At 36.8% G+C, this 27,619-nt stretch overlaps 2 protein-coding genes across 16 annotated transcripts in view; one reads left to right on the forward strand and one right to left on the reverse strand.

Annotated features, from left to right (window-relative positions):
• Positions 1-27,619, reverse strand: part of trioa (trio Rho guanine nucleotide exchange factor a) — a 573,337-nt gene that overhangs the window by 213,854 nt on the left and 331,864 nt on the right. For 11 of the 12 annotated variants that reach the window (XR_015515963.2, XR_015515967.2, XR_015515966.2 and 8 more), the window contains 1 exon segment: positions 3,519-3,789. The exons of the other annotated variant lie outside the window; for it this stretch is intronic. Coding sequence is in view for 5 of the 11 variants with exons in the window: in XM_087294511.2 (XP_087150637.2) it covers positions 3,519-3,588 (70 nt within the window). In the remaining 6 variants the exon portion in view is untranslated. 12 annotated transcript variants of the gene reach the window in all.
• On the forward strand, positions 5,942-27,449 carry si:ch211-13c6.2. Of its 4 annotated transcripts, none has more exon segments than NM_001430907.1 (14): positions 5,960-6,114; positions 6,256-6,324; positions 6,453-6,521; positions 11,862-11,886; positions 15,628-15,714; positions 17,879-18,027; positions 18,109-18,225; positions 19,479-19,506; positions 19,599-20,274; positions 21,691-22,021; positions 23,281-23,352; positions 23,450-23,551; positions 25,186-25,669; positions 26,965-27,449. In NM_001430907.1, coding segments are annotated over 13 exon segments (2,430 nt in total). In that variant the 5' UTR covers positions 5,960-6,114; positions 6,256-6,264; the 3' UTR covers positions 27,195-27,449.

The following is a 27,619-nucleotide window of genomic DNA, read 5'->3' on the forward strand; positions in this document are numbered from 1 at the left end:
TGGACTAAATGCGCTTATTGTATGTGCATAGATATGAAGAATTTTTATCAGCTGAGTACTCGTGAAGATAATATAAAACTTAAAAAGTAGTCAAAACAAAACCAGAAAGCTCACAGAACCAATTAAGATCCCAACCAAGGCTCATTCTCAAAACTTACAGCTATTTCTGGAGAGCGCCAAAGACGTTGCAGGAGCTAATATTTTTTTGCAGTTTTTGCTGCTGTTCTCACATAAATCCACCAGAGGCCGCTGTTTGACTGACCGATCCACTGACCCACCCTCCTCCTTCCCTAAACCCAACCAATAGTGTTTTCAAAAGCACTGATTGACCCGCCCACCCACTTCCCCAAACCCAACCAAAATTTTAAAAAGCAATCCAGAAAAAGAAAAACCCTTGTCTGATTTTCACCACGTTCCAGATTTTACAACATTCTCGATTTTACTTGTTTATTTTGTTTTTCAGCTTCTGTTTTTGTCTTATCCGCTTTCTGGAACCGTTCTTTGCAGGACTCGAACCCCGTCATTGTGGTCAACTCCTCTCTGCATCTCAAATCTGCCGACGAACAAAGCGAGCTACTGGACAGTCTGGAAAAGTCGTTCATACAGAGGAACGCGGTCAACTGGTAAGCACGAAAAAAAGTGGCGTCTTTTCGTATTTTGTTGGCGTATGTTTTAGGCAAACGAAATCAGAGAGCTCATTTGGACGTTGGCCAACACTTATCTATCTATTCATAATAATAATAATAATAATTCCTTACATTTATATAGCGCTTTTCTGGGCACTCAAAGCGCTTTACACAATGGTGGGGGATCTCCTCATCCACCACCAGTGTGCAGCATCCACCTGGATTCATCTGTCTCAGTTCACTTGCTTGGTGCATACCAAAGCTTCTATGGCACTGTTGGCACTTTTTCTAATAATAGATCCACACATGACAGAAGTGTGAACACCCTAAATGTGATGCATGACGTCTTGTTAAAACATGTGTTATATATGGCACCAGGATTTCCTCAATATTGAAAATGCAGATGTAGTCCAGAAAATTTAAAAAATGTATTTACAGTATGATGTCATTACATCTGACAAATTTCAGATTAATCAAGACAAATCTAAAATATGTCATTACATGTAACGTACAAATTCTTCCGATAAATCTGCTTAACGTTTTGGAGCCAGTGTTTTGATGTTTAATATACCTTAAAAAGTAATTTATTCCTTTCAGCAATCAGCAGTTTCTTTAATATTCAAATGTCAAAGTAGTTTGCAAAAATATTTTCAACATGCTAACATAACACTTAAACATTCCCAATTGTCAAAACAGCTGTGCTCCTTCATATTTTCATAAATAATCATCATTTTAAATCATGCTCACCCCAAAGCCCCTGTGTGCATCATCATTGCTGTGTGAGACAGCAGACAAAAAGATTCATTTCTATGGCATGTAGACAGATGATATACAGGGTCAAGGTGTTTAGTGAGTACATGGATAAGGAGGTGAAGTTACAGACAGAAACACGGTCTGTAAGAAGACGCATGTTCTAACTTGACTACAATAAGTGTAAAAACTGGAGGCAGGGCTAACTTGCATACTAGGCAGATAGGGAACATAACACAAACATCATGAGACTACGTGATAGTCTTCAGCAACTTTGTGGCTGTGTTGAAATGAAGCTAAATACTGTAAACCAAAAGCCTCTTGAGGGGGTACTGACACAACCAAAAAGGTTTCCGTTGTGAAGATAGCAAGACGCAGTACTTTCGATTGTGGTTTCACAATGTAACCCAAAACAAAACCACTATGCTTGTGTGTTTCGATAATACTTAATGTTGAATGAGTAGCAGTTATCTGGAGAAATGATGATAAAAAACTAAACAAGGCCATTGTCTAGTGCAGTGTTTCTCAACCACGTTCCTGGAGGACCACAGACTCTGCTCATTTCCAATAACCAAACACACCTTATTCAGATCATCAGCTCATTAGCAGAGACTGAAAGACCTGCAATAAGTGTTACAGACAAAGGAGACATCCAAAACATGCAGTGTTGGTGGTCCTCCAATAACATGGTTGAGAAACACTAGTCTAGTGGACCCTATGTGAAAACAAATGTTATAACCATTTTAAGCTTCAGATTTTAGATGGTCTCACAGCCTGGTCAAGCTGGTGTTCAATTGGTCAAGTCAAACAACAAGAAGGTGCTCCAAAATGTCTGTGCAGAATCCAGCTGAAACAGGCTGGAGGACCTGCAAACCAGCTTAAACTGGTTTAAGGTGTTGTTTTGAGCAGGACAGGACTTCGTGACCTAGTCTTGGACTAAATATTTCCTACAGAGGCATTAAAATGGGACCTGTAAATGGTTAACCTGGCCTTGCAGATGAAAGTCCTGCTATCCCAATAAACAATCAAATGTGTGTCATCCTATATTTAAGGCACACATGCCTCAATGTTTTTCCTCATTGCATCTTCACCAACATAAAAGCATCTAATCTTTTATTAAAATTATTTGAATATGTCTGTTTAAAAATATGCCATCAATCTTTCTGGAATAGCTCTGCTAAGTTAGCAACCAAATGCTACACGAGTCAATCTGACATACCATTTAATCCTATTTCTCAGCTCAATCTAACAGCAATAGTCGCAATCGTGTCTGCAATTACGTTTTACATAATTAACGACCTCGTGACTTTAATTACCGAGGTATTAAACAGACTTTCACCACCTCAATCTCAGACACCATGCTAGCTAGTTAGCAGGGAGTTGGAGAGTGCCACGCCAGGTCATTGTTTACATTGCTGACTACCTTTGATTTTCACATTCGCCTGATCGCTCATTTACTATGAACTCTATGACTTTTATGCTGGAAAATAACATTTTATTCACATGCTATCGGTGATACATCAGCAATAAGTAGCACAGATAAGATGACACTTTTAAAAATTACCCAATTTCTTAAAGCTGTCTCCAAATCAAGATAACGTTAACACCGTTGTGATAATAATGCTAAAGATGGATTATTTCCACAAGGGTTTTATAAGTAAATTGTGTGTGTGTGTGTGGGGGTTTTACTTATTTATTCATAACGTGGCCTGCACAAGCTCTGCCTAACCTTACATTTCTAGCTACAGGCTCTTCTTCATCAATAAGTTGCACGATTGACCCAATTATATTTAACATTATCTCTTACGGAGCAAACTACTAAAAATCTATAAGTTAAAGTGATTTTTGTTTTAAAAATTCCTGCTAAAATATTTCCCCACCTAGCATCAGTGGCTCACACATGCTAACGACAAAACCAACTGAAATTTCTCCAGCTGTGCTGTAATAAACCACATTTTCATCCAAACGCAGGTAATCAGACCAACAATGAAGTGGATTCTTGCACTTAAAGCATTATATTCAACAGTAGTCACTGCTAATTTCCATGATCGAGACAGCCTTCCCCACCCACCCAGTGCACGAACAATGTCCCGGAGCCTCGCGCCATTCAATCAGAGCTTTCGGGCGAATTGTCGGGCTTACCAGATTTGAAGAATGTCGCTATATCGGCCGCGTCCTTAGCCGCCTCCTCGGCCCCTTCCCCCGAGCTCATGGCTGACGAAAAAACACACAAAAAAACTACTATCCAAATCTAAAGTTGCTCTTTTATTCCCCCACAGACAGAAGGGTTTGGAAAAGGCGTCCTCCGCCCCTGTGTCTGAGCACTGATCTGACACGGACGGGAAAAGGATCACTTCTGAGTGCTGCTGGGGAACATCACAAAACCTCCTCCATCTTGGTTATAACACACATTAACAGCGCCGGCCGGCGGTCGGTTCTCCCGTGCGGAGCGGAGAGACGGCAGGGGGCGGGAGATCACCGCTGAATAACACTCTTTCCAGCTTTTCATATATTCTTCATATATCTACATATATATTAGATAATACTACTAATAATAATAAAATAACAAAAATATATTATTATAATATAATATATAAAAAATCTAATATATAACATAATAAATATAATATAATACATAAAATCTAATACTCGAATAATAATAATTATTATATTTATCATTATTATAATTCATTATATAGTAAATAATAAAATAATAATATTCATTATTATTAATTATATATATATATATATATATATATATATATATATATATATATATATATATATATATATATATATTATTTTATCATAATAATTATAGGTGGCTTATGCGTTTATTATTATTTTTCATTATTATTATGTTTAAATAATACAATTTGTCAGAAATCTTCCTGACTTTTTACTTGTGGATATATAAATGGGTGTATTAGAACAAACTGCATTGGAAGATTTATATATACATTTATTTATTTAATGTGTATTTATTCATGTGTAGTTTTATTTATGCAGGAATTTGTGTATTTATTTATTTATTTATTTGCATATTTATTTATTTATTGTTTTTGCAGGTTTTATGCTCCATACCCAACAGCGGAGTGAACCACCAACTTATCCAGCATACATATCATATATATATATATATATATATATATATATATATATATATATATATATATATATATATATATATATATATATATATATATATACATATATATATATATATATATATATATATATATATATATATATATATATATATATATATATATATATATATATATATATATATATATATATATATATATACATATATATATAGTTGAAATCAGAATTATTAGCCCCCCCTCAAGTAATGTTTAACAGAGCAAGGACATTTTCACAGTATGTCTGATAATATTTTTTTCTTTTGGAGAAAGTCTTATTTGTTGTATTTCAGCTAGAATAAAAGCAGTTTTTAATAATAAAAAATAATTATTAGTTGAAATTATTGGTAAAAAATTATTAGCCCATTTAAGCTGTATTTTTTTACCCTAACTTGCCTAGTTAACCAATTTAAATTAAGCCTTTAAATGTCACTTTAAGCTGTATAGAAGTATCTTAAAACATATTTAGTCAAATATTATTTACTGTCATCATGGCAGAGATTAAATAAATCAGTTATTAGAACTGAGTTATTAAAACTATTGTGTTTAGAAATGTGTTGAAAAAAAAGTCTCTCCGTTAAACAGAAATTGGGGAAAAATAAACAGGGGGGCTAATAAATCTGACTTCAACTGGATGTATATATATATTCCAGGTGAAAAGTTAGATCATGATATGCTTCTGTTTTTCAGTAGAATTTATGTAATTTATCCCACAATTGTTGAATCACACTGACATCTGGTGGGTAAAACTGTGAGTGCACTGGCTGACATTCTACTCAGTGGCCTGTTTGAAGGAAAGTGCATGCTTCTGCATTTCAGGCTAGTGTGATTTCACAAAGTAGGCCATATTCCTGGATAAACATCTATTTTGACAATGAATGAAACAACGTTTCAATCAGATTTCAGGGATATTTTTAGGCTTACAGTTAGGGTTTTGTGCTTCTGCATCAATGCTATCCACCTGTTAATCCCCTCTCATTTCAAAATAATTTCAAGTTAGGGTTATATTACATTTTTGCACAAGACTAATGTTCAAGGATCAACAGTTGTTAATGCAGTCTTGCATTCTACTTGGGGAAATAAATACTCATTAAATACTTCATTCATTCATTTTCTTTTTGGCTTAGTCCCTTTATTAATCAGGGGTTGCCACAGCGGAATGAACCACCAATTTACCAGCAGTTTTTTTGCAGCGGATGACCTTCCAGCTGCAACCCATCACAGGGAAAGTTAAATACTCATTTGAATGATGTATAATAGAGAGAAACCAGTCATAAATTGTGTCCTAAATATACATTAAATGGCGACTTAACATTTTACATAACTAACAAACGGTATTTATTTCTATATTATTCAATTTATTTTGTTTTCGCCGATCCACTAGGTGGTACAAACGTTTTGCAGCAAGAAAATTTTAACACAGAAGAAGCCGAGGACGAGAGCGGCCTAACCTAAAAATCGCGTTTCATCAATTTTTTGTTGTTGTTATTGGCATATTTTTTGCATTATCAAGTAAAATATATCAATATTAGCAGCATTAAAGTGTTAATTCGCTAATATATATTCGACGTTGTGGACGGGCGTAATAGTAGGTATGTCGAAAGTGATTTATTACGTAACGTTAGATGTTCATGATATGCTAAGTATGCTACATTTGCGCTTGCTTTGGTTTAGTTTGGTTTAATGAACAACATTTATACAGAACTCAATTAAAACAATCTGTTTTCTTTTAGTTTGCAAAGATGACTGATTTACTGACAGTGTACGACGACGACCAGGCCAACTCTTTCATTGACTGCATGGTGAATCCTGTTTATTTAAATCCGGATGCTCATATATACAAATATATTCTCCTTGTTTGTTATAAAGTAATATAAAGGCATGGGCCTAAATGTGTGATGTGTGTGACTGATTTATATTTCATCCTTAGATCTGCGAGAAAAAAATAAGGGGGGACACCAATTACAAAATCCATGTGACATCAATGCAACACTTAAAGGTAAGCAGAGACAGAATATAAATAATGATATTTAAAAATAATAATAGTCACCTAATATTTAAGCGTTAAATCAGCTTATTAGATTTCTAAAAAATCAAAAATTAGGTATAGGTAGATTAAATATTAAAATATATTGTAGTAGTGGAAATTATTTTATAATAAATATAAATTGCAACAGCATTTCACAGTACTACTTATTTCCAGTAGTTTAATGATATTGATTTAAAGGAGAGAGGTTTTTCAAGTATCAAAACAATTATGTTGTGTATTTAAATACTACTAAACAGTCTTGTAAGGTATATTTACAATAATCTATAATAACAATCGCAAATATTAATAATTAATTGTCATTTTGAAGCTTTTTACATTGCTACTATCCTTCAAAACACAAGGTCTCACCTATTAGCAAAATGTTTGGGTGTTTTTTTTTTTTTTCAAAAAATATATTTGTCATCACATTAGTTTGGACTTTTTATATTCATAAAACTTATCTGAAACATCAGACACTTTGTAAGTTCAGTTTGATGCATACACGTAAATGGAACATCTCGTCTTTTACTGATGTATAGTTATTGATTGAAGAGATAGTTTAGCCAAAAATGATAATTCTGTCATCCTTTACACTTTTTCTAAACCTGTTTGAGTTTTTTTTTTCTTCTGTTAAACACAAAGGAATATATACTGAAAAAGTTGGGAGGAAAAAACATCTTTGACTCCTGTAGTAATTTTTTGTTCCTACTAGGGCTGCAGAATATATCGTTTTAGCATCGATATCGCAATGTGCGCATCCACAATAGTCAGATTGCAAAGATATGCAATGTTGAATCTGGGTAATAGTAGACTAGAAGCTACATATTTGTATTTACAGAGTGTCCACGGGGTTTAAAAAGTTTTAAATCGCAAAAACTTTTTTTAGGCCTTAAAAGGTCTTAAATTTACTGAAATATTGTGCTGAAGGTCTTAAATCTTTTTTTAAATGGGTCTTAATTTTCATTTGTTCCTGTATAGCTACCCAATCTACCCAACACCCATCCAATCACCAACAATCCATCTCAAAACTTTGTATTTAAGAATGTCATTTTTAACTCTGTTTACCATAATGGTTTAATTATTTCCTTACAATAACAGTTTTTTTTAAAGTTCTCCATGTATTTACTGCTGCTCTGTGTATTTAAGCTGTCCTGGACAGACTGTTGTGCATACATTCAGGTTAATATAGTTTTCAAAACCTTTAAATAATTATTTTAAAGAAAGGTTATGTTGAAAAAAAGTGTATGTATACAATTAGAGCTTGCTTCTTTTGACACAGTATTTAAAACCTTTTGCTTAGAATTAGCTAGACTACATTTTTTTTTTATTACTTTTATGGTATTATTAAATTTATTAAATTATATTTTTAAAAGCTAAAGTAAAAATCTTTTCCAACTTGGCCGTTTTAAAAAATCCTTAGCGTTTAGCCCTTTATGAGTCTAAAATGTAATTCATAATGGTCTTAAAAAATGTCTTTAAAAAAGTCTTAAATTTAACTTGCTGAAACCTGCAGAAACCCTGTATTTAATCACTGTATTTATTTGTAATTTATATAATTTATGCAAAAAAAAAAAACCTTTCTTTTTGTTTTGTTTCTAGTCCAAATAGCAAAAGTTCAAAGCAAAAACAAGATTATTTTACTTACTCTAATGGCAAATAATATAGCTTGTCTTAAGGGAAAAACACTTTAATTTTTACTAGTTTCTTTTGACGGTGAAACCAAAACAATATTTTTACTTGATCTAAGAATTTTTTGATATTTGGACTAAAAAAAAAGAGACATAAAAAGTAAGAAACGCATTTTGTGCATTGTGGTTATTCAATTTCTGTACCTGAATTATGTTAGACTCCCCCCAAAAAAAACATCAAATCGTGCTATTCAAACCATCTTGTGAAACTGTATTCATATCGCAATATTTATTGCAGAAAAATAAAATATCGCAATATCAGATTTTTCCATTATCGTGCAGCTCTAGTTCCTACTACAGATTTCAATGGCTGTTTTTTCCGAATATTCTTCTGAATATCTTGTTTTGTGTTCAACAGAAGAAAAGAGACTCATAAAAAATGTAGAACCCCGTTGGGTGACAGTAAATAATTCAACCAAACAATTATTTTGGTTGAACAATCCCCTTTGAGTAATTGGATTTTTGTAGATAATTGTTATTATAAATACGTTTTAACTGGTATTTATGGAATAACATATGCTAATTTTTATCACGATTTATGTACAGCACAATGGTCAACAACTGTTGTTATACTGTGCTTTATAAATAAAGTAAGATTAAGTCTATTTGACAATATTTTGATTCTGTTTAATTCACTTTTCTGCTTCTTCAAGTTCAGGGCTTATGACAAATCAACCAGTGATCACCAATGTTTATTTTCAACATCTTGGAGTCTGTACGCAGGTTATAACCTTCTATACAGGTTATTTCTGCATTCCTTTACCAATCACAAAAGCTATTTTTCCCTTTCCACATTAAGATTAACATGAGATTTTTGAAGCATTTTGGGTTTTGATCGATGACATTTCTGTCTACATCTTTACTACAATTCCTTTGAGATGCCAGTCGCATTTCATTTTGAGGACCAAATACGCTTCATAGACCATTTTATTGGTCTACTACTTTGCCATAGCAGCGGTTTCAATCACATGGACCATCAGTCTTCAGAAGAGATGGACACTCCTGTTCACTTCTGCGTATCTGAGAAAATCCAAGAGCACTCGTCAGAGCATCGTCACACTACTCCATGGACACTACAATGAGCTGTAGTTTGACAGGTGACATTGTGTATGGTTGTTGGTTGGGCAACAATACAACGTTTCTTCACAAGAAACCTTTGACAAAAGCTGTTCCAGACTAATCGACTGGCCAAAAACATGACTAGTGTATGGCTTACTTTTTATGCACAAAAGGAAATACTGACCATGAAGTTATCCTACAATTTTCCTTTTTTGTGCAGAGACTTCTGTGGCTTTATAACTACTACATGTTCATGGTGTTCTTTCATTGTTGGAGCTTCTCTCACTTATTTTCTCTTAGAAACTGGATGGTTTTATAAAATATTAAGGCGTATTCATATTCCCTTTGTTGTCCTAAAGCCATCCATCCAGGAACACAGTTACACTCTATGCGTGTTTCTAACTGATCAGATCAGTCGAAATTGTTAAAATTGTTCCATTTACACAATATAAAGTATATCTCTGCAAAATGAGTATGAATTCATTCTTCATTTCTGTGGTGTTCATATCCTAGAAGTCAACAGTTCTGTGCTGCATTTATCATCAGCTGATTTCTAAATCAGAGAATTTTCAGGACGGAGGGCAGGCTCACCACTGGTGATCGTTCACTAGCTGGTGTTGGTTTTGATGAAGATATAACTAAAATTTGTCATATAATTAGTTGGACCCCTGGAAGAATAGCCACTACATTGATAGTGGCTAATGGGGATCTAAATAAGCACACTAAGCACTAGCATTCACCAGCTCTAGTAAAGATGGCTACGTTGAGCTTTATTGGCGACTGATGTGTTTTATTTGTGAGTGTTTGCACTTCCGCTTTCTGCATGAGCTCATGTTTTATGGGCTATATCGCAGTAGTGTGGAGTCTAGCTACCGGGAGGTGATAAAGACTCTGACCTTTATTTATTGTGTTGGGAATTTCAACAACCAGAGTTTGGAATGATTCTCAAACCAACTCCTAATGGGGTTTTTAAATCCATTTTAAAGTCCACGGGAATCAGAAGTTGCTGGGGCTTTTATTTCAGTTTGAGAATTGAAGTGGAATATTGAATAGTGGGCAGGGCTTTCTTTTAGCGAATCGTTGGCTGTTTCTCAAATCCAAGAACGCAGAGAATGGACTTGGGTTCTTGTAAAGACTGGTCTTTGCTAGGTGTCCTCGGAAGAAAGAACTCGGGAGGCTGCGAAGACAGAGGAAGCTTCCTGTAAGAAATGAGATGCTGCGTTCTTCCTGATGACCCTCACGCATCTTTAACCAAAAAATATATAAACATTACAGCATCCATCAACAATTTGGTTTCCCCTATTCACAATATACTATGCATATAGACTTTACAAATATACGTTGCAAAGCATAAATAAAACAGATTTTAATACAAATTTCAGCAAATAAACCCCCTTAATTTGTTTATTCCTTTATTAAGATTTTTATGATAATGTTTATATTCACTGTTTCATTTAGGGAAACTCCTAAGGTACATAAGTTGTATCTCTGAACTTAAATCATAAACCTATATAAAATGCTGCGCTTCCCATCTCCAGTCGCAATAAATTCTGGGACTTTCAGAGCGAGTTCGGTGCTCAAGTCTGCATTGATGTGTCCTCTATCAAGAACACATTCGGGAGGTTTCACGCGTCCTCCATTCTTGTTAATTGGAACTGAACTTTGGCAGTTGATGATGACGTTACACGAGGACGCAAGATCGCTGAAGAATGCATATTGAAAAACAGCCATTCTCTTGTAGCAAACTTGACGGTAAGAGAGGTGCGGTTAAGAATATTTTTGCTGAAGCCGTCGAACTGACATCAGAGAAAGACTGACACTCCAAATGCAGAAGGAAATGGTCAGACTTTGATCGAAGATTACTAAAACAAACCGTTTTTAAGTGGATGAGCTTGCACTGATTAACTGGTCACCTTAAGAAGAGCAATGAGCAAAAATAAACATTATAGATTTTGATTTCACACCCACATTAAATGCATTTCTGAGGGGATTTTTTTAACTGGAGTTTTCACGATTTTAAATGTCAGATTAGAGGAAATGCCAAAGGGACCAAATTTCAATTTTTATGTTTGGCACTACCTTTTTTTCTGAACAACTTATCAATTATATTCTGCCTGGACTCTTCCTTATTCAAAACTCTTCTTCTTTTCCCCGTTTGTGGCACATTACTTTGCAACTTATCTGAAATTCCTCATTATTCATATTTTTATCATTATTATTTTCCTGAACAAGGGAAACCAAACTTTATGGATTGCTTCTGGAAGCTGTGGATCGCTTCTTCCACACAAATTGCTTTCTTTTTGACATAACTTATCCACAGCAATTCACAAGACGCACAAGTGTCCTACAGAGCCCTTGGGGTAAAGTATATTAATGATAGAAGAAGGTCTCCCCTATATCAGGGTTGGGACCTTGTACCATCTCAAATACTCTTTATTGCCTGTTTCTTTATTAACCTCTGTTTACTTTATTTCAGTATCGCAAGTAACTCTTATGAAGTGTACATGAGTAGAATGTATGCTCATCTCTGCCTCTTTTTCTTCCGCTGTTTATCTCTTCAAAGAAAGAGGACGCCCTTGTTGCGCAGGGTAAGTAGTGAAAATCCCACTTTGTCCAGAGTTGCTTTTTGTTTCTGTTAAACAATCTGTTGGATTTATCCAGAAAGTTCATAATTTTTCTTCTAATAGTAGTCTTTGTGTTTGTTAAATTGTTCAGACAGCGTTGGAATCAGTGTAATATAGAGGCGTGCGATTATTTCGGTTTTCGATAATATGGTTATTGTTGTTTTAATGTGCGAGCTAACATGATCAAGGGGCTTACTGACTTTCTGAAAATTAAACAAAAGCATTTATTGTGATGAAGCCTAGTTGTAATAAGCCAATAATTCCAGTTATGAAAGCATAAAAATATCCCTGGATTGGTTTATTAGATATAATGTACTTATCATACTTATCAATTGTTCATGACAGGCCTTTACCAGCTAAGTTCCTAAAATGTTTAGATATTTTTATTTAGTAAATATTGCACACCTCTAATGTAATAAGGTTATGCTAAATGTAATTTCCTTTGAATTGTTCTTTGAGACATTTGTTGTGCTATTTAAAAGCACAGCTCTGTATCTGATTGGGAAATTCAACAGAAATCTAACGGATTTTGTAAGTATTCAAAGTGTCAGGTATAATTCCACAGATTCAGTAGGGTTTCCATAGAGGAAGATGTTTTTCTACAGTGAAAAATAAATGGCCACCGGTTACAGCAATGCTCTCAAAGGCACAGGAATCCCTGCAGATGAAAGAACGAAATCATCACAAGAACTAAAGGCTGTCTTTAAAGTAGTTTTAAGATCTGGCAAGTACCGTTCTATTGATCATCATTGGCCACACGGACCTGAGATTTCAATGTATAAGTGGATTTTAATGGAGGCCATGCAATATTGAGGAAACAAGAATACCAGTTTGTTATTCAAAGAAGAATAAGTCTGTTAGTGCATTCTGTACAGGACATAGGGGACTCTCTGCTGCTGTATTGAAGTGTCGTTCCAAACCAAAGTGCTCAATATTGGCCACTTTGAAGGGCCCTTCAGTATGTAGGATTTTGAAGGGTAACACTGATGGACACATCTGACCCGCATCATTCTATGTGCAGGGAAGTTGTTTGATGTCAAACAGCACGTTCCATTCGGATGGGCTCATCCCTATATCCTTATCCCTTTGAAACTGTCAGGTACATAGGGGACTTTTCCGGTTATTTTGAAGTTGACATGGAACTGAAATTGTAATGTCAGGCTTCTCAGTTGAGAAACGAACATATTGCGAATTAATTAGATGTTGTTATTGTAACAAAATTGATGGCCACCTGGCCATTGGAAAGGAGAAGGTGGAGAACTGACAAACTTTGGGGGTGGAAGGGTTTTGTTGGCATCACAGCACCGGTGAGACCTGGGAATAATTGACAAGGTGAGATAAAACAAGATGGAATAATGAGGAGAGACGGAGAGGGAACAAAGAGGAGGGGTTTGGTTCTCCAGACACGCTGCCTTTTGGTCCTCAAGCAGCTGAGAGACCCTCACTCGTGGTGCCTGAGTGCCCTTATACACTTTCGCTCTTTGCTCCTACCCATTGTGATGGCCAGCAGCAGGCTTCGGCACTTGGCAGTCGGCGGTGAATTCCCCGGATTATTTAGACGGTGATAACCCCCTTGTCTCCTGCTCCTCCCCATTCCAGCGGACAGCCGCAGGTCTAATGTAATGTAATGTGTTTTCATATATTCACATCCAAAGCGCTTCACAATCATGAAGGGGGTCTCTCCACAGCACCACCAGTGTGCAGCATCCACTTGGATGATGCGACGGTAGCCACAGGACAACGGCGCCAGTGCGCTCACCACACACTAGCTACAGGTGGTGTGGAGAGACGGCAATAAAGCCAATTCAGTGGATAGGGATGATTGGGAGGCCATGATGGCTAAGGGCCTATGGAGGAAATTTGGCAAGAAGTGCCACAGAGAGTCAGGACCTCGGTTTAACACCCCATCTGAAAGATGGCACCCACTGACTATAGTGTTCCCTTCACTTTTACTGGGGCATTAGGACTCACACAGACCACAGGTTGAGCGCCCCCTGCTGGCCTCTCTAACACCACTTCCAACAGCAACCTAGTTTTCCCATGTGGTCTCCCATCCAGGTACTGACCAAGCTCAGCCCTGCTTAGCTTCAGTGAGTAACCGGTCTTGGGCTGCAGGGTGATATGGCTGTGACTGTCTATAAATCTGGTAAACGGGGAGGCTCTTCCGTCTCCTCACAGACAGCTGGCGACCCTCTAAGTTGCTGAGAACAGTGGCGAGTTTCGTCCTCCTGGCAAGCTCTTCCAATGCTGGCCTCGAGTGTCTATGGATGCAGACTCTGCTCCGACGACTCATGAGCGCCATGAATATCCCTCAGCGCGAGGCCTTTCTGACAGCATGTTCGTCCTTTCTCCCAGATTTCGGCACCACTGTAACAAAGTTGATGGCCACCTGGGAAGAAGGAAGTGGAGAACCAACAAACTTGAAAATCTTTTTCAATAATGAAAAAATTAACAAACAGGCGGCAACTCCATACGGAGACTGCCACCACACTGAAAGCAAAAGTAAAAAAAATGTTGTCCTGGCTCTTGTCCTCCTCTTTGAGACTCGAGAGTGGGAAACAGGTGCCACTAGTTATCGATCGGGCTCTCTTTGTTTCCCTTCAGCTGGTAATTGCTACAGTCGATTTATCAGTGAAAATTTGCTTCAAGGGAGGGGTTGAAAGTCATTTGGACTATGAACAACCTATTTGCCCTGTGTTCATGATTTTTATTCATTTATTCATTATTATTTTTTTAGTAATGCACACATAAATCATTGTAATACATATGTCACAATTCCATATAATGTTGGAATGAAGACCATGTACATGAACCCTGTGTTTATGGTTCACTTCAATTCTTTTGCCCCCATTTTTAAATACATTTTTTCCCAAAGGTTGGGATGGATAATATTTTTTCATTAAAAGCATGTGCTGTAAATAGCACAGTGCACAGCAGATTTGTTTTTTGTTTTTTTTAGGTGGTAATGACAAAAAAACGGCATTGAGGACAACACATTCACGTTGAAAAAATAAAATCATGCGTGTGTCCAGTATGAAAGGTGCTAAAGTATACACTTCTACAGCATCTCATGTGCTGTATTGATGTTTGAGTGCTGGTTTCCACCTGTGTACCAGTTCAAAACAAGTGCAAGAGTTACTGAACTTACTTGCTGAAGGACGTTGCCAAAGTTTTTTAAGAATTCAGGGATCCAAGATGTCCATGTGGATGCTGGCCGGACCTTGAGCAGATGGGACAACTTGCTCTTTCCACAATTAGAAACCAGATTGTCTTTCATCAAGTGATGACTCCACATCAAAATCCAAGGATGTGTTTCAGCTCAGATTTGGTAGGAATGGCTTTTAGGACCCAGTTAAAAGGTTGACATGAGAACGGTCACCTGCCAAGAGGCCTGTGGGTGTAAACCGGCGTATATAATCATCCAGAAGCATCTTTGCCTTCTACAATTTAATAGTAGGTCAAATGGAGTTACACACTGAGAGGAATCTTCATCAGCAAATTTGGAGGAATGTTCCACAACAGCTTATACCTTGTGGTTCAGTTGTAAAAACAATCATTACTGTGACCTGACTTGTTTGAACAGGGTGGGCATGTTTATGTTTCAGACATTGTGTTACTTTGAAGATTCTGCAGAAGAAGAAGAAGAAAAATAAGATCTTTTAGAAAAAATGCTTCGTGTTTTATGAGATTGTTTTGACCTTGCAGGGCAGATTCCGAGACAGCCTTCAATGCCGGAATGGAAAGACATTAAACAATATTTGGAATATCTTCATCTTGATGAGCCCATCATTGGTAAGCTGGCTTCATTGCCAAAAATAAAAATAGTTAATGTAACAGTTCACCCAAAATGAAAACTCTGTCATCATTTACTCACTCATCCTCCACTTGGTCTAAATCTGTTTGAGTTTTTTTTCTTCTGTTGAACACAAAGGAAGATTTACTGAAGAATGTTGGGAAAAACAGCCATTGACATCTATAGTATTTTTATTCAATGGCTGTGTGGCTCACAAGGACTTAAAAAAAAAAGAGGGACACCCAAGAAAGCCAAAATTGTATCATATTAAAACTATATAAACATCGTTTATTAAAGAAACAGTTTTAAACAACTTAAAGTACAAATATGTAAATGTAGTAGTCAGGAATTAGTAGTGTTTCAGATGTACAGATGAAGTCAGAATTATTAGCCCCCCTGTTTATTTTTTCCCCAATTTCTGTTTAACGGAGACGACATTTTTTTTCAGGACATTTCTAAACATAATAGTTTTAATAACTCATTTCTAATAGCTGATTTATTTTATCTTTGCAATGATGACAGTAAATAATATTTGACTAAATATTTTTCAAGACACTTCTATACAGCTTAAAGTGACATTTAAAGGCTTAACTAGGTTAATTAGGTTAACTAGGCAGAATAGGGTTATTAGGAATGTTATTGTATAACGATAGTTTGTTCTGTAGACTAAAAAAAATAGCTTAAAGGGGCTAACAATTTTGACTGCAAAATGGTGTATGAAAAATTAATAACTTTTTATTCTAGCCAAATAAAACAAATGAGACTTTCTCCAGAAGAAAAAACATTATCAGACATACTGTGAAAATTTCCTTGCTCTGTTAAACATAATTTGGGAAAATTTTTTAAAAAGAAAAAAATTTAAAGGGGGCTATTAATTCTGACTTCAACTGTAGGTGTGTGCGTGAATATGTAATATAGTGTAGCAATGTTGGATGTACAACATATTTGAATATAACGCAACGAAACAAATAGGCCAGTCTAAAGCAGCAGCCCTGCTTCCAAACACCAGCCAGCATTTTAAAGAGTCCAAAGCAATAAATGATAGGTGTTTCCTATAGTAATTAGATTAAGGTGGAGACATCTCTTAATCCCAACCAGACAGGCTTCTAGGTCATAGGACGTCACAGCTGGGTTTTTTTTTTTTTTTTTACATTCTTCAGAATATATTGTTTTGAGAAGAATGAAAATTCATGACAGAATTAGAATCACTTGAGTGCAAGTAAATGGTGAGGAGATAAAAAAAACATTTCAGTTTAACTCTTCCCCTGCCGTTGATGACATTTTCCTTCTTTCTTTTGCCAGCTCTTTTTTGTTTTTTTTATTATTGCCAGTTCACAGTGTACCAACACACATTGTCAGGTTTTGTGTTTTGACCACCATACATCTTCATGTAGGCTTTGACAAAAAAATGTATTTGTTCAGAATGTTGAAACCTATCCACAAACAAGTATCCATAGGACTCCAATGTTTTGTTTTTAAGCAAATTTTTGTTATCTTTCTGTTGATATATTATATATTCTGTTTCAGATCATCAAACTAATTTAAATAATAATCAAAGATAACACAAGTAAACATATCATGCAGCTTTGAAACAAAAGATTTCATTGTTAAAGGTAAAACTACATGTGGACATAATGCAACATCTAAATCAAGTCATTTTAGGATGCCAAAGTCATATTTATGCATATAAAATGTTTTCCCAACAACAAAATTGTGGGTAGTGAGAAGGGTGAGTGGCTAGTAATGTTCGAAAACTACTAGCCACAGTGGCTGGTGACCAAGTTAATGTCAAGCCCTAAGTCACTTTACCCAACACTTGTTCAGACCTTAAATATTTTTATTTTAATGATGGCAGAGAAAGTGTTAAAAGTGAAATCACACACACATAAAAAAATACCTATATCGTGTTGTTTGTCTGAGGAACACAAAATAAAATTTGCTGGAGAATGTTTTTGCTTGTACAGCAAAAGTTAATGGAGCCCAAGATAGCACTGTTATTTGGCCCCTTCTTTGTAAATCCAAAAATAAATATTTCTTAATTAAATATCTTTGTTTATTGTAAAAGAATAAAAGCTTTAAAATGACATGAAGCGAGAGAATTTTTTAATCGACCTATTGGATAGTTATACAAATAAAGCTCTAACTCTTCCTTCCTTTGCTCAGGTCTCAACTCTCTGGTGCAGATACCTGATCATGTCACTGAGGATGGCAAAAACGTGCTTAAGTACAAATGCCGAATGTGTTTTGTGGAGATGGACCTGTACAGTATGGTGACGCATATTGTTGGACGCAAGCACAGACAAAAATATTTGGTATTGTGGCTTTGCTCTTTATTTCGAATTGTGGTGAAGAGTGAAAAATAAAGTGAGCTACATTTAGATCTGTTTTATCAGGAGCTGAAAAGGCCAGACTTGGTGACCTGGAATGACAATAATCTGAAACAGCCGGGTCTCGTGGTCAGAGCCAAAGCTGCAGTCGTGGAGAAGCACGAGGGATGGGGAACCCCAGAGGTATTGACTTCTTATTAGATTTGCTGCTGCTTACATTTGTTTTTTGCACATTGCACTAAATATTATTGAACAGGCAGTCCGCGGGGTTTTAAAAAGTCTCTATGTCTTAAATTTCAAAAACAAAATTGTAGGCCTAAAGGTCTTAAATTCACTGAATAATTGTGTTGTAGGTCTTAAATCATTTTAAACGGGTCTTACTTTTACTCTGTCCAAGTAAAGCTACCCAATTGGGTCGACATCCATCCAGTCATCAACAATCTATGTTAATAAAATCAGGGAAAGAAATCTAAAAACAATCACACAGTTCCTCATGATAATAACAGAGCTTTTTATCCCTTTACGTTATCTTCCATTCAAACAAAAAAATATTTTAAGGGGGAGTAGACATAATATTAATAAATAAGCATAAAACTTAAGGTTTTATAACAGAAGCACATTAGGTTGAATAGAAGTTATACTTAATCAATTTAGGTAAAAAGCCAACAAATATATATTTTTTTGATTATTCATGTAATTGCCTCCTCAAAAAATATACTTTTAAGATTGTAAAAAAAAAAAAAGACAGAAATATTGTGGTGGAAAAAACGTTTTATTTTGACACGTATGTCAAAATAAGAAAAACCTTATGTAGATGTGGCTCAAGATATTGAACTCGGGCATAATTTTTGGTGGCAAAACGGGCCATTGGAAATAATCATTAATAGCTGTTCATTGAGATGACGACAAGGTTTGTTTGAGATCGGGTTGACCATGGCTCGTTATTATATGTATACATTATTACGGTGTAATGTCTTGGCTGTGTTTTTAAAATTGGCCTTTGCTTTCATTCTCCTGGCTTGTTGCAGGAGCGAGTGACGTATCTCTGTAAACCAATAGTGTTCAGTTGTGCGTCTTGCTCCGCCTTTTGGTACCCTTTTGATATGCTAGGTACCCTTTACAAAGGGTACCCAAAAAGTGGTACGGTATGGTTCGCTTTAAGGTACCTTTTGACAGTGGAAAAGGGCCATAAATTAGACCGTATCATAACACTCTGTGGAAATGGGCCATTATATTGACCATAATTTAGTTACTTTTTAATGTAAAAACTTATTTTATTCCCGCCAAACTAAAGTAAATAAGAATTTCTCTGGAAGAAAAAATAATATAGGAAATACTGAGAATTTCTTTGCTCTTTTGAACACCACTTTTTTGCATTAAATTGTAGTTACAGATGTAAACAGCGAATAATACTGAGCTTTAATGTCTTTTTTTAGCCACTCAAGCAACCCAAGGTTTACGAAGGTGAGTATTTCACTTTTTAAATCCTTTTTTCTTAAAGTAAAGAATTTATTTTGTCTGATTTATATAATAATAATAATAATTGTACGTATCAGGACTTAATTTACGGCCCAGTGTTCAACAACAACAACAACCCTACTATGGACAAGATGTGCATAGGTCAGCATCTTTGGATGTTTCTAAACAGACATATGTGAGTGAAGAGCAAGAAGGAGTATCCTATTACATTGATGAAAAGTACGGGCGTCAGCCATGCCCACAAGAAAACTGGCATGAGAGAGCATACGAAGAAACCGACCCTGGAGGAAGACCCTCACGAGAAGATCTGGGCAGAGGGAGACTTCGAGAAGAGTACGAAAGAGAACCGTACTCCAGAGCTGACAGACATGTGCCTATGGACGTCCAAGAGAAAACTTATTATGAAGGCGTGCCAAAAAACCGCTTCAATGATAAAGACCTGCGAGTCCATCAACCCGGAGGGTCGCATTATCAAAAAGAGCACATCCAAAGCAGTCAGTATGGCGCTTACGATGACAGAAAGTCTGCTGGAAATCCGGTGCCAATGCATGGAAGAAGCTTGCATGATGAGGGGAAGAGGGGGACTGTCAGGGAAATGCACAGCAGGTCTTGGGACAAAGCAAGTGAGATGCAGGAATACTCCCATATGCATGCGCCAAATCCATATTTGATGGAAGACATCCCGGCGAAAAGGAAAAAGAAGAGCCGATTCTCTGACGCAACTGCTGAGGAAATTGCTTTCGCGCATATGAGGTGCTTGTAGATGGTTTTTCAAGGTGCTTTCACACCCAGACATTTGTTTCAGAAACTGAAAACATTAGCTGAGTTCGTTTGGGCATATGTGAAACCCGCAATCGCGTCAAACAATCGGTCCGAGATCGCCTGAATGAGGCTCGGTTGAAAACTAGAGAGGTTCGGTTGGTAGTGAGAAAGCAATACAATCCAACAAACCAGGCTATATCACAGTGTGCTATGGATATGTAATAGGCAAATATGGATATAAGAAGAAAGAATTATTTTAAAAAAAATATATATATATATATATAATATCAGTAACTTTTGGAAAACTCAACTTCTGATATAGAATCGATGTATATTTTACAACAAAATTTATGAGAAATTCTGATTTATATTTGGTGAGGATTATGTCTTGGGACTGTTTGAATTGGGGAAAATATCTGATGAAATTTGAAATTTTTTTTTTTTTTTCCGATTTCGATAAGCTTCAGCTCAATTACACTCCTCATATTGACCTTATTCTTCAATGCGGAAGTGCGCTCGTTTTTACGATTGTTTTAGAACTTCTAATTCAGTCGTCTATGGGAGAAATGACTAGGAATAATAAACGGTCAAACTACTCGCTCTACAAACAAGTGTCTTCATCACTATACGGACACAATCGAATAATATAATAGGAAAACATCAGTTTGCAACATCAACCAGCAAAACGAGCTGTTTTTATCATCTAAAAATGAATGGAAGTGAATGAGACCGGAAGTCACGAGTCTCTGAAATAAGGATGCAGCCTCTGAAATAAGACACCGAATAAAAGTGTACTCAATTGGCTAGTAAGACTGTTACACGCAGATGGCAGTCATGCATTTGCTCTGGGTGGGGGAAATTAAATAGTATATATTCATATCGCAGCCTCTTGCGATTAGCTAATGTTGCAAATTGCAATTGCGATTCTATTTCTATTCATTTCACAGCCCTACTATGTCTGTGGGCGTCACCATTCAAAATGAAAGATCGGTTGCACACGGTCTAGTAGCAGGAGTATCCGCAGCTCAATTCGAATCTGACTTTTCCGCATACGGAGATGATCGGAACTCCACGCAGCTTGTAAATAAATGACTTCCGGTCTGTCGCTTGTCATGTGCAGTGGAAAAGAGGCTTTAGGAAACAAAGAACGCATTTAGAGACATTACTTGAAGGAGCCCTTGAATTTTTTTGAAATGAGACTGTCTTAATTGACGCAGCACCTTCGGAGGATGCAGCCTCTGAAATAAGACACCGCTTTTATAACCGTTTTAATGCCCGTTTCAGAACAAAACAATCGATCTATAGGCGTGAAAGCACCCTCTGTCAAATGCAGAAATGAAAACTTTTTGATGATGCGCAATGTGATGAGATTTGGTTGAAAATATTTGCATATTTTGATTGTTTCAGACATTCTAATAAACATATTCCCAAAGAGCAGACAAGAGGACAACCAGGTAGAGGAGCGCCGGAAAGAGGAGCTCCAGCTAGAGGAGAGCCTGTTAGAGGAGCACTGGATAGAGGACCAGCAGTTAGAGGAGAGCCCGTTAGAGGAGCACTGGATAGAGGACCACCGGTTAGAGGAGAGCCCGTTAGAGGAGCACTGGATAGAGGACCACCGGTTAGAGGAGAGCCCGTTAGAGGAGCACTGGATAGAGGACCCCCGGTTAGAGGAGAGCCCGTTAGAGGAGCACTGGATAGAGGACCCCCGGTTAGAGGAGCGGCGGTAAGAGGAGCACCGGTAAGAGGAGAGCTGGTTAGAGCAAATCCTCTGGTAACACTGCCACAAAACCCCTTTTGCTCTATGTAAACAGCAAGTTCAGTATAAAATTTTATATTTTTAAAGTAGACTACATTTAAATTATAGCAGTTTAGAGTTAACTTTCATTCATTCAATCATTTTCTTTTCGACTTAGTCCCTTTATTAATCCGGGGTCGCCACAGCGGAATAAACCGCCAACTTATCCTGCACCTGTTTTAAGCAGCGGATGCCCTTCCAGCTGCAACCCATCTCTGGGAACCATCCATACACACTCACTCACAGTCATACTCTACAGACAATTTAGCCTACCCAATTCACCTGTACCGCATGTCTTTGGACTGTGAGGGAAATCGGAGAACCCGGAGGTAACCCACGCGCACGAGGGGAGAACATGCAATCTCCACACAGAAACGGCATCTGACCCAGCCGAGGCTCGAACTAGCGACCTTGCTGTGAGGCGACAGCACTACCTACTGCGGCACCGCATTATCCACTTTCATATATCAAATTTATTAAATTCTTTGAACATGACTGTTTAAAACAGTCTACATTGAAATGACAAGTAAAATAAGGACTTTTATGGTGCTGTATATCCTGGGGGTGTGAAGGTGCTTGGTTTAAAATTATTTGTGATTTAAAAAGTCTTTGATTTTGGTGTCCATGAAAGAGTGGGAACTAGGGCTGGGCCGATAAACAATGTTATATCGAATCGCGATAAAATTTATGTTGAAAACAATAAGCTCTGGACTCTATATTGATCCAAGAGTCAAAGACACAGCAGAAATGTGCAACAATGGGAATCTAGAAGATTGTTGATATCAGAGATGCACTAAATTTTTGGCCACCAAACATTATCGGCCACTAAAAAAATAGGTAATGCTATTTAATGAAACCTCTCATTTGTGGCTTCTGTTACTCTTTTAAATCTGGAAGAATTATAAACTGATTGAAATATGTATTGTTATTGTTCAATATAGTAAATAATTAATTGAGATTTTCATTTTTGTCAAATCGCCCAGCGCGGGAATTCTGTATTTCGAAGAAAAAAATGATAGGAAATATTATCAAAAATCTCCTTGTGCTGATAAATAATGTTTGAAAAGAATACAAATTTCTTAGAAGGGCTAATAATGTTTTAATAAACTATATTGGAACAGACAGTCTATAGCCAATCTAGTTATAACCGTGTGTGTAAATATACTCATTGTTCTCATTATTTCCTTTTTAATTTTTTACAGTCGAACCAGTTTGTGGATTCTGGAAGTGCATCACATCTTAATCAGAAAGATGACAGTGTGCTGGACATATTTGTGAGGGCTGAATATGTGACGAATGCACACACACACAACCAAAAGGTTTTATCCAGTAATATTGTAGTTTTGATTTGAACATATGGTTTATTTACAGAACAACATCGAGATCGAAAATATGGAGGATGCCAGAATACTTAAAGAGAAGCTGTGCACGGTTTTAAAAGAGTTTCAGGCTGCTAAAACCGAACGAGTTGTGGTAAGCAGCACTGATTTTTATGTTAAGAACGCTTTTCATTTACAGTGCATCCGGAAAGTATTCATAACAATTAGCTTTTTCCACGTTTTTTTATGTTACAGCCTTATTTCAAAATGGATTAGTTAATGTATAATGTATTAATGTGAAAAAAGAGTTTTTGAAACTGTTGCAAATCTATTAAAAATAAAAAAGCTGAAAAATCACACACATCAATATTCACAGCCTTTGCCATGAAGCTCTTAATTGAGCTCAGGTACATTCTGTTTCCACTGATCATTCTTGTGATGTTTCAGCAGCTTAATTGAAGTTCACTTGTGGTAAATTCAGTTGATTGGACATGATTTGAAAAGGCATACACCTGTCTATATAAGCTCCCGGGGTTAACAGTGCATGTCAAAGCACAAACCAAGCATGAAGACAAAGGAATTGTCTGTAGACCTCCGAGACAGGATTGTCTTGAGGCGCAAGCCTGGGGAAGGTTACAGAAAAATTATTGCTGCTCTGAAAGTTCCAATGAGCACAGCGGCCTCTATCATCTGTAAGTGTAAGATGTTTGGAACCACCAGGACTCTTCTTAAAGGCTGGCCGGCCATCTAAGCTGAGTGATCGGGGGAGAAGGGCCTTAGTCAGGGAGGTGATCAATAACCTGATGGTCAATGTCTGAGCTCCAGCGTTCTTCTGTGGAAAGAGGAGAACCTTACACAAGGATAACCATCTGTGCAGTAATCCACCAATCAGGTCTGTATGGTAAAGTGACTAGACGGAAGAAGCTCCCTGCCTGGAATTTGCCAAAAGACAGCTGAAAGACTCTCAGACCATAAGAAACTAAATTCTCTGGTCTGATTCTTTGGAGTGAATGCCAGGCATTAAGTTTGCAGAAAACCAGGCACCGCTCATTACCAGGCTAATACCATCCCTACAGTGAAGCATGGTGGTGGCGGCATCATGCTGTTGGGGATGTTTTTCAGCAGCAAGAACTGGAAGACTAGTCAGGATAGAGGGAAAGATGAATGCAGCAATGTACAGACACATCCTAAATGAAAACATGCTTCAGAGTGCTCTTGACCTGGGTGACGGTTCATCTTCCAATAGGACACTGACCCAAAGCACACCGCCCAAATATCAATGGAGTGGCTTTACAACAACTCAGAGAGTGTCCTTGAGTGGCACAGCCAGAGCCCAAACCTAAATCCTATTGAACATCTCTGGAGATATCTGAAAATAGCTGTACACTGACGCTTCCCATCCAACCTGATAGAGCTTGAGAGGTACTGCAAAGAGGAATGGGCAAAATTTCCCAAAGACAGGGGTGCCAAGCTTGTGGCATCATATTCAAAAAGACTAGAGGCTGTAATTGCTGCCAGAGGTGCGTCAACAAAGTGTTGAGCAAAGGCTGTGAATACTAATGTACATCTTTCAGGTTTTTTATTAGTAATAAATTTGCAACAATTTTAAAAAAATCTGTTTTCACATTGTAATTATGGGGAATTGTTTGTAAAATTTTAAGGAAATAATTGAATTTAATCCATTTTGGTATAAGACTGTAACATAAAATGTGGAATAAGTGAAGCGCTGTGAATACTTTTCTAGATGCACTAATTCAGCATAAATAATTGAATGTCCTTCTTCTAAAGGGCCATACTTCACATACACAATCAGTCAGTGACCACCGAGGGGTAAATCCGACAGACCACCGCAGAGATGATCCAGATAGCATGTACCTGCAAAACCGAGGTTACCAAGAGCCCAGACGATATGACGACGATCGCAGAGGTTACCAAGAATATAGAGATGACCCAAGAGAGTTTCGACAAGATGAGGATCCCAGAGCGCCCAGACATTACGCTGATTATCCCAGCAGTCATCCGGAAGCAAGACCGTATGATGATGACCCCAGAGGATTCCCAAAACCAAGGGGACCAGAGAACCCCCAAAGTCAACCAGAGAGGAGACGTTACGATGATAATCTCAGACAAAAAGAGCCACGATATGAAGAGTATCCACAAGCTTTAAGAGTGGATGCGGATCTGAGAAGTTCTCAAGAGGCCAGATATTACGAAGACTATTACAGAGGTTACGAAAGTATGGAGTCTGAACGAGATTGGGAGCGTTCTCAAGGTAAGCAAATTATACTGTTATCATGATTTGTTTAAATAGTTGTAGGTAGAGCTGCATGATATTAGAAAAAAACTGATATTGCTATATTTTATTTGTCTACGATTAAATATTGCCATATAAATATATGGGCTGTGCGAATAATCATAATCGAATCGCAATTTCGATTTGAAATATGTATTATTTAATTTCCCTCGCCCAGAGAAAATGTGCGCATGGCATGGTGTGTGACAGTCTTACTAGCCAATTGAGTGAGCACAGTTTCGTTCTGCCAAATCATTATTGCACAACCGAACAACTGTGAAAAACAAACAAACAATCAGGAAAGCACGGAAGAGTGGGATGATGGCGTCGGTTATATACAGATGCATTAGTTGCTGAATTCTAAAGTAGTTTAAGGATTTAAATACTTCTTATTGGATATTGCGTAATTCAAACTTTATAGAGAGCTTACGACCTACTTACTACAGTTTACTTCAAAAACATGTTAACACTTGTAGTTACAAACTAGCTAGTTACAAAACCCCTTGTGTGGACTTTACCTTCCAGTTTAAGGGTGCTTTCACAGCTAGACTTTTGTTTCGGAACCTGTCTCATTTGCCCAGTTAGCGCGGTTCGTTTGGCATATGTGAAACCACCAATCGAGCTCAGATCCGCTCCAAAACATTCACTCTGAGATCGCTTGAATAAGTTGTCTCGGCTCGATTGAAACAAACTGAAGCGGATCGATTGTAGTGAAAAAGCGAAACGATCCGAGCCCGGCTATATCACAGTGTTTCTTTGAAATTATATTTCTTTTTCAAATATTACTCATAATATTTAATGGAATGAGGGAATGTTTACAGTGTTTCCAATAATATTTTTCTTCTGGAGAAAGTCTAATTTGTTTTATTGTGGCTGGAATAAAAGCAGTTTTAAAATCCATTTTAAGGTCAATATTAGCCCCCTTAAGCAATTTTTGATAGTCTACAGAACAAACCATCATTATACAATGAGTTGCCTAATTACGCTCACTTGCCTAGTTGACCTAATTAACCTAGTTTAAATGTCACTTTAAGCTGAATGCTAACATCTTGAAAAATATCTAGTAAAATATTACTAAAAGATACAGTAAATTAGTTATTAGCAATTAGTTACTAAAACTATTGTTTAGAAATATTTAAAGTCTTCCCTCGGTTACAGAAATTGGAGTAAAAAATAAAAGAAATATTGTTTTTCTGAGCATAATTCTGTACAACATCTCCATTCCTCATTGTCTGTTATTGATTTTTTTTGTTATTCCTTTCTCTTTTCCTCAGAGAGCTTTGGAAAGCCTCCTGGTCACTTCCAATCACATTCTCTACAAGACGGCGGGAGGATGTATGTTGGAAGAGGACAGCAGAGAGCCCATCAGGGCAATCATCAGCCTGTCACCGAAGAGCTTTACGACCCGTTCCAGCCGTCGTCTTCTCCACCTCCAGAATCCAGCTCCTCCACCAGCCTGGACAAGATCGCATCGACTCTTCTGGAGCTCGTCTCTCGTAGATAGTTTTGTTGAATCAGATACTTCTACATAATATTTGATGGTTGTATGTTTCTGTGATTGTTTCATTCAGCATCTTTCAGTAGACGAAATACTGTAGTTTTATTACTTGTATTTTATTTTTCATACTTCCATCGCTTTTCACTATTTGTAGCCTATGTGAGGGGTTTTCAATTTAGTTTGTGTATTGTGAGGTAGAAATTAATTTTGTCCAAATGGTTTGATTAAAATATTGTTGAGGAAATAAATCATTCAACCAAATCTTGACGTTATTTTTTTGTTTGTTTTTGTCAACATTTTTAACTAAGCAAATTGGCATTTGTGCTGATTATTGTGTTACATTTTAGTATCCTGATTTGCTAGTGCCAAAAACACAGATTCAACTGATCTTGGACAATTAATTTTTTGACACAGATGGATCAAATGGTGTA

This window comes from Danio rerio, chromosome 19 (assembly GCF_052040795.2).
Source record: "Danio rerio strain M-AB ecotype USA chromosome 19, GRCz13ab, whole genome shotgun sequence".
Lineage (NCBI taxonomy): Eukaryota > Metazoa > Chordata > Actinopteri > Cypriniformes > Danionidae > Danio > Danio rerio.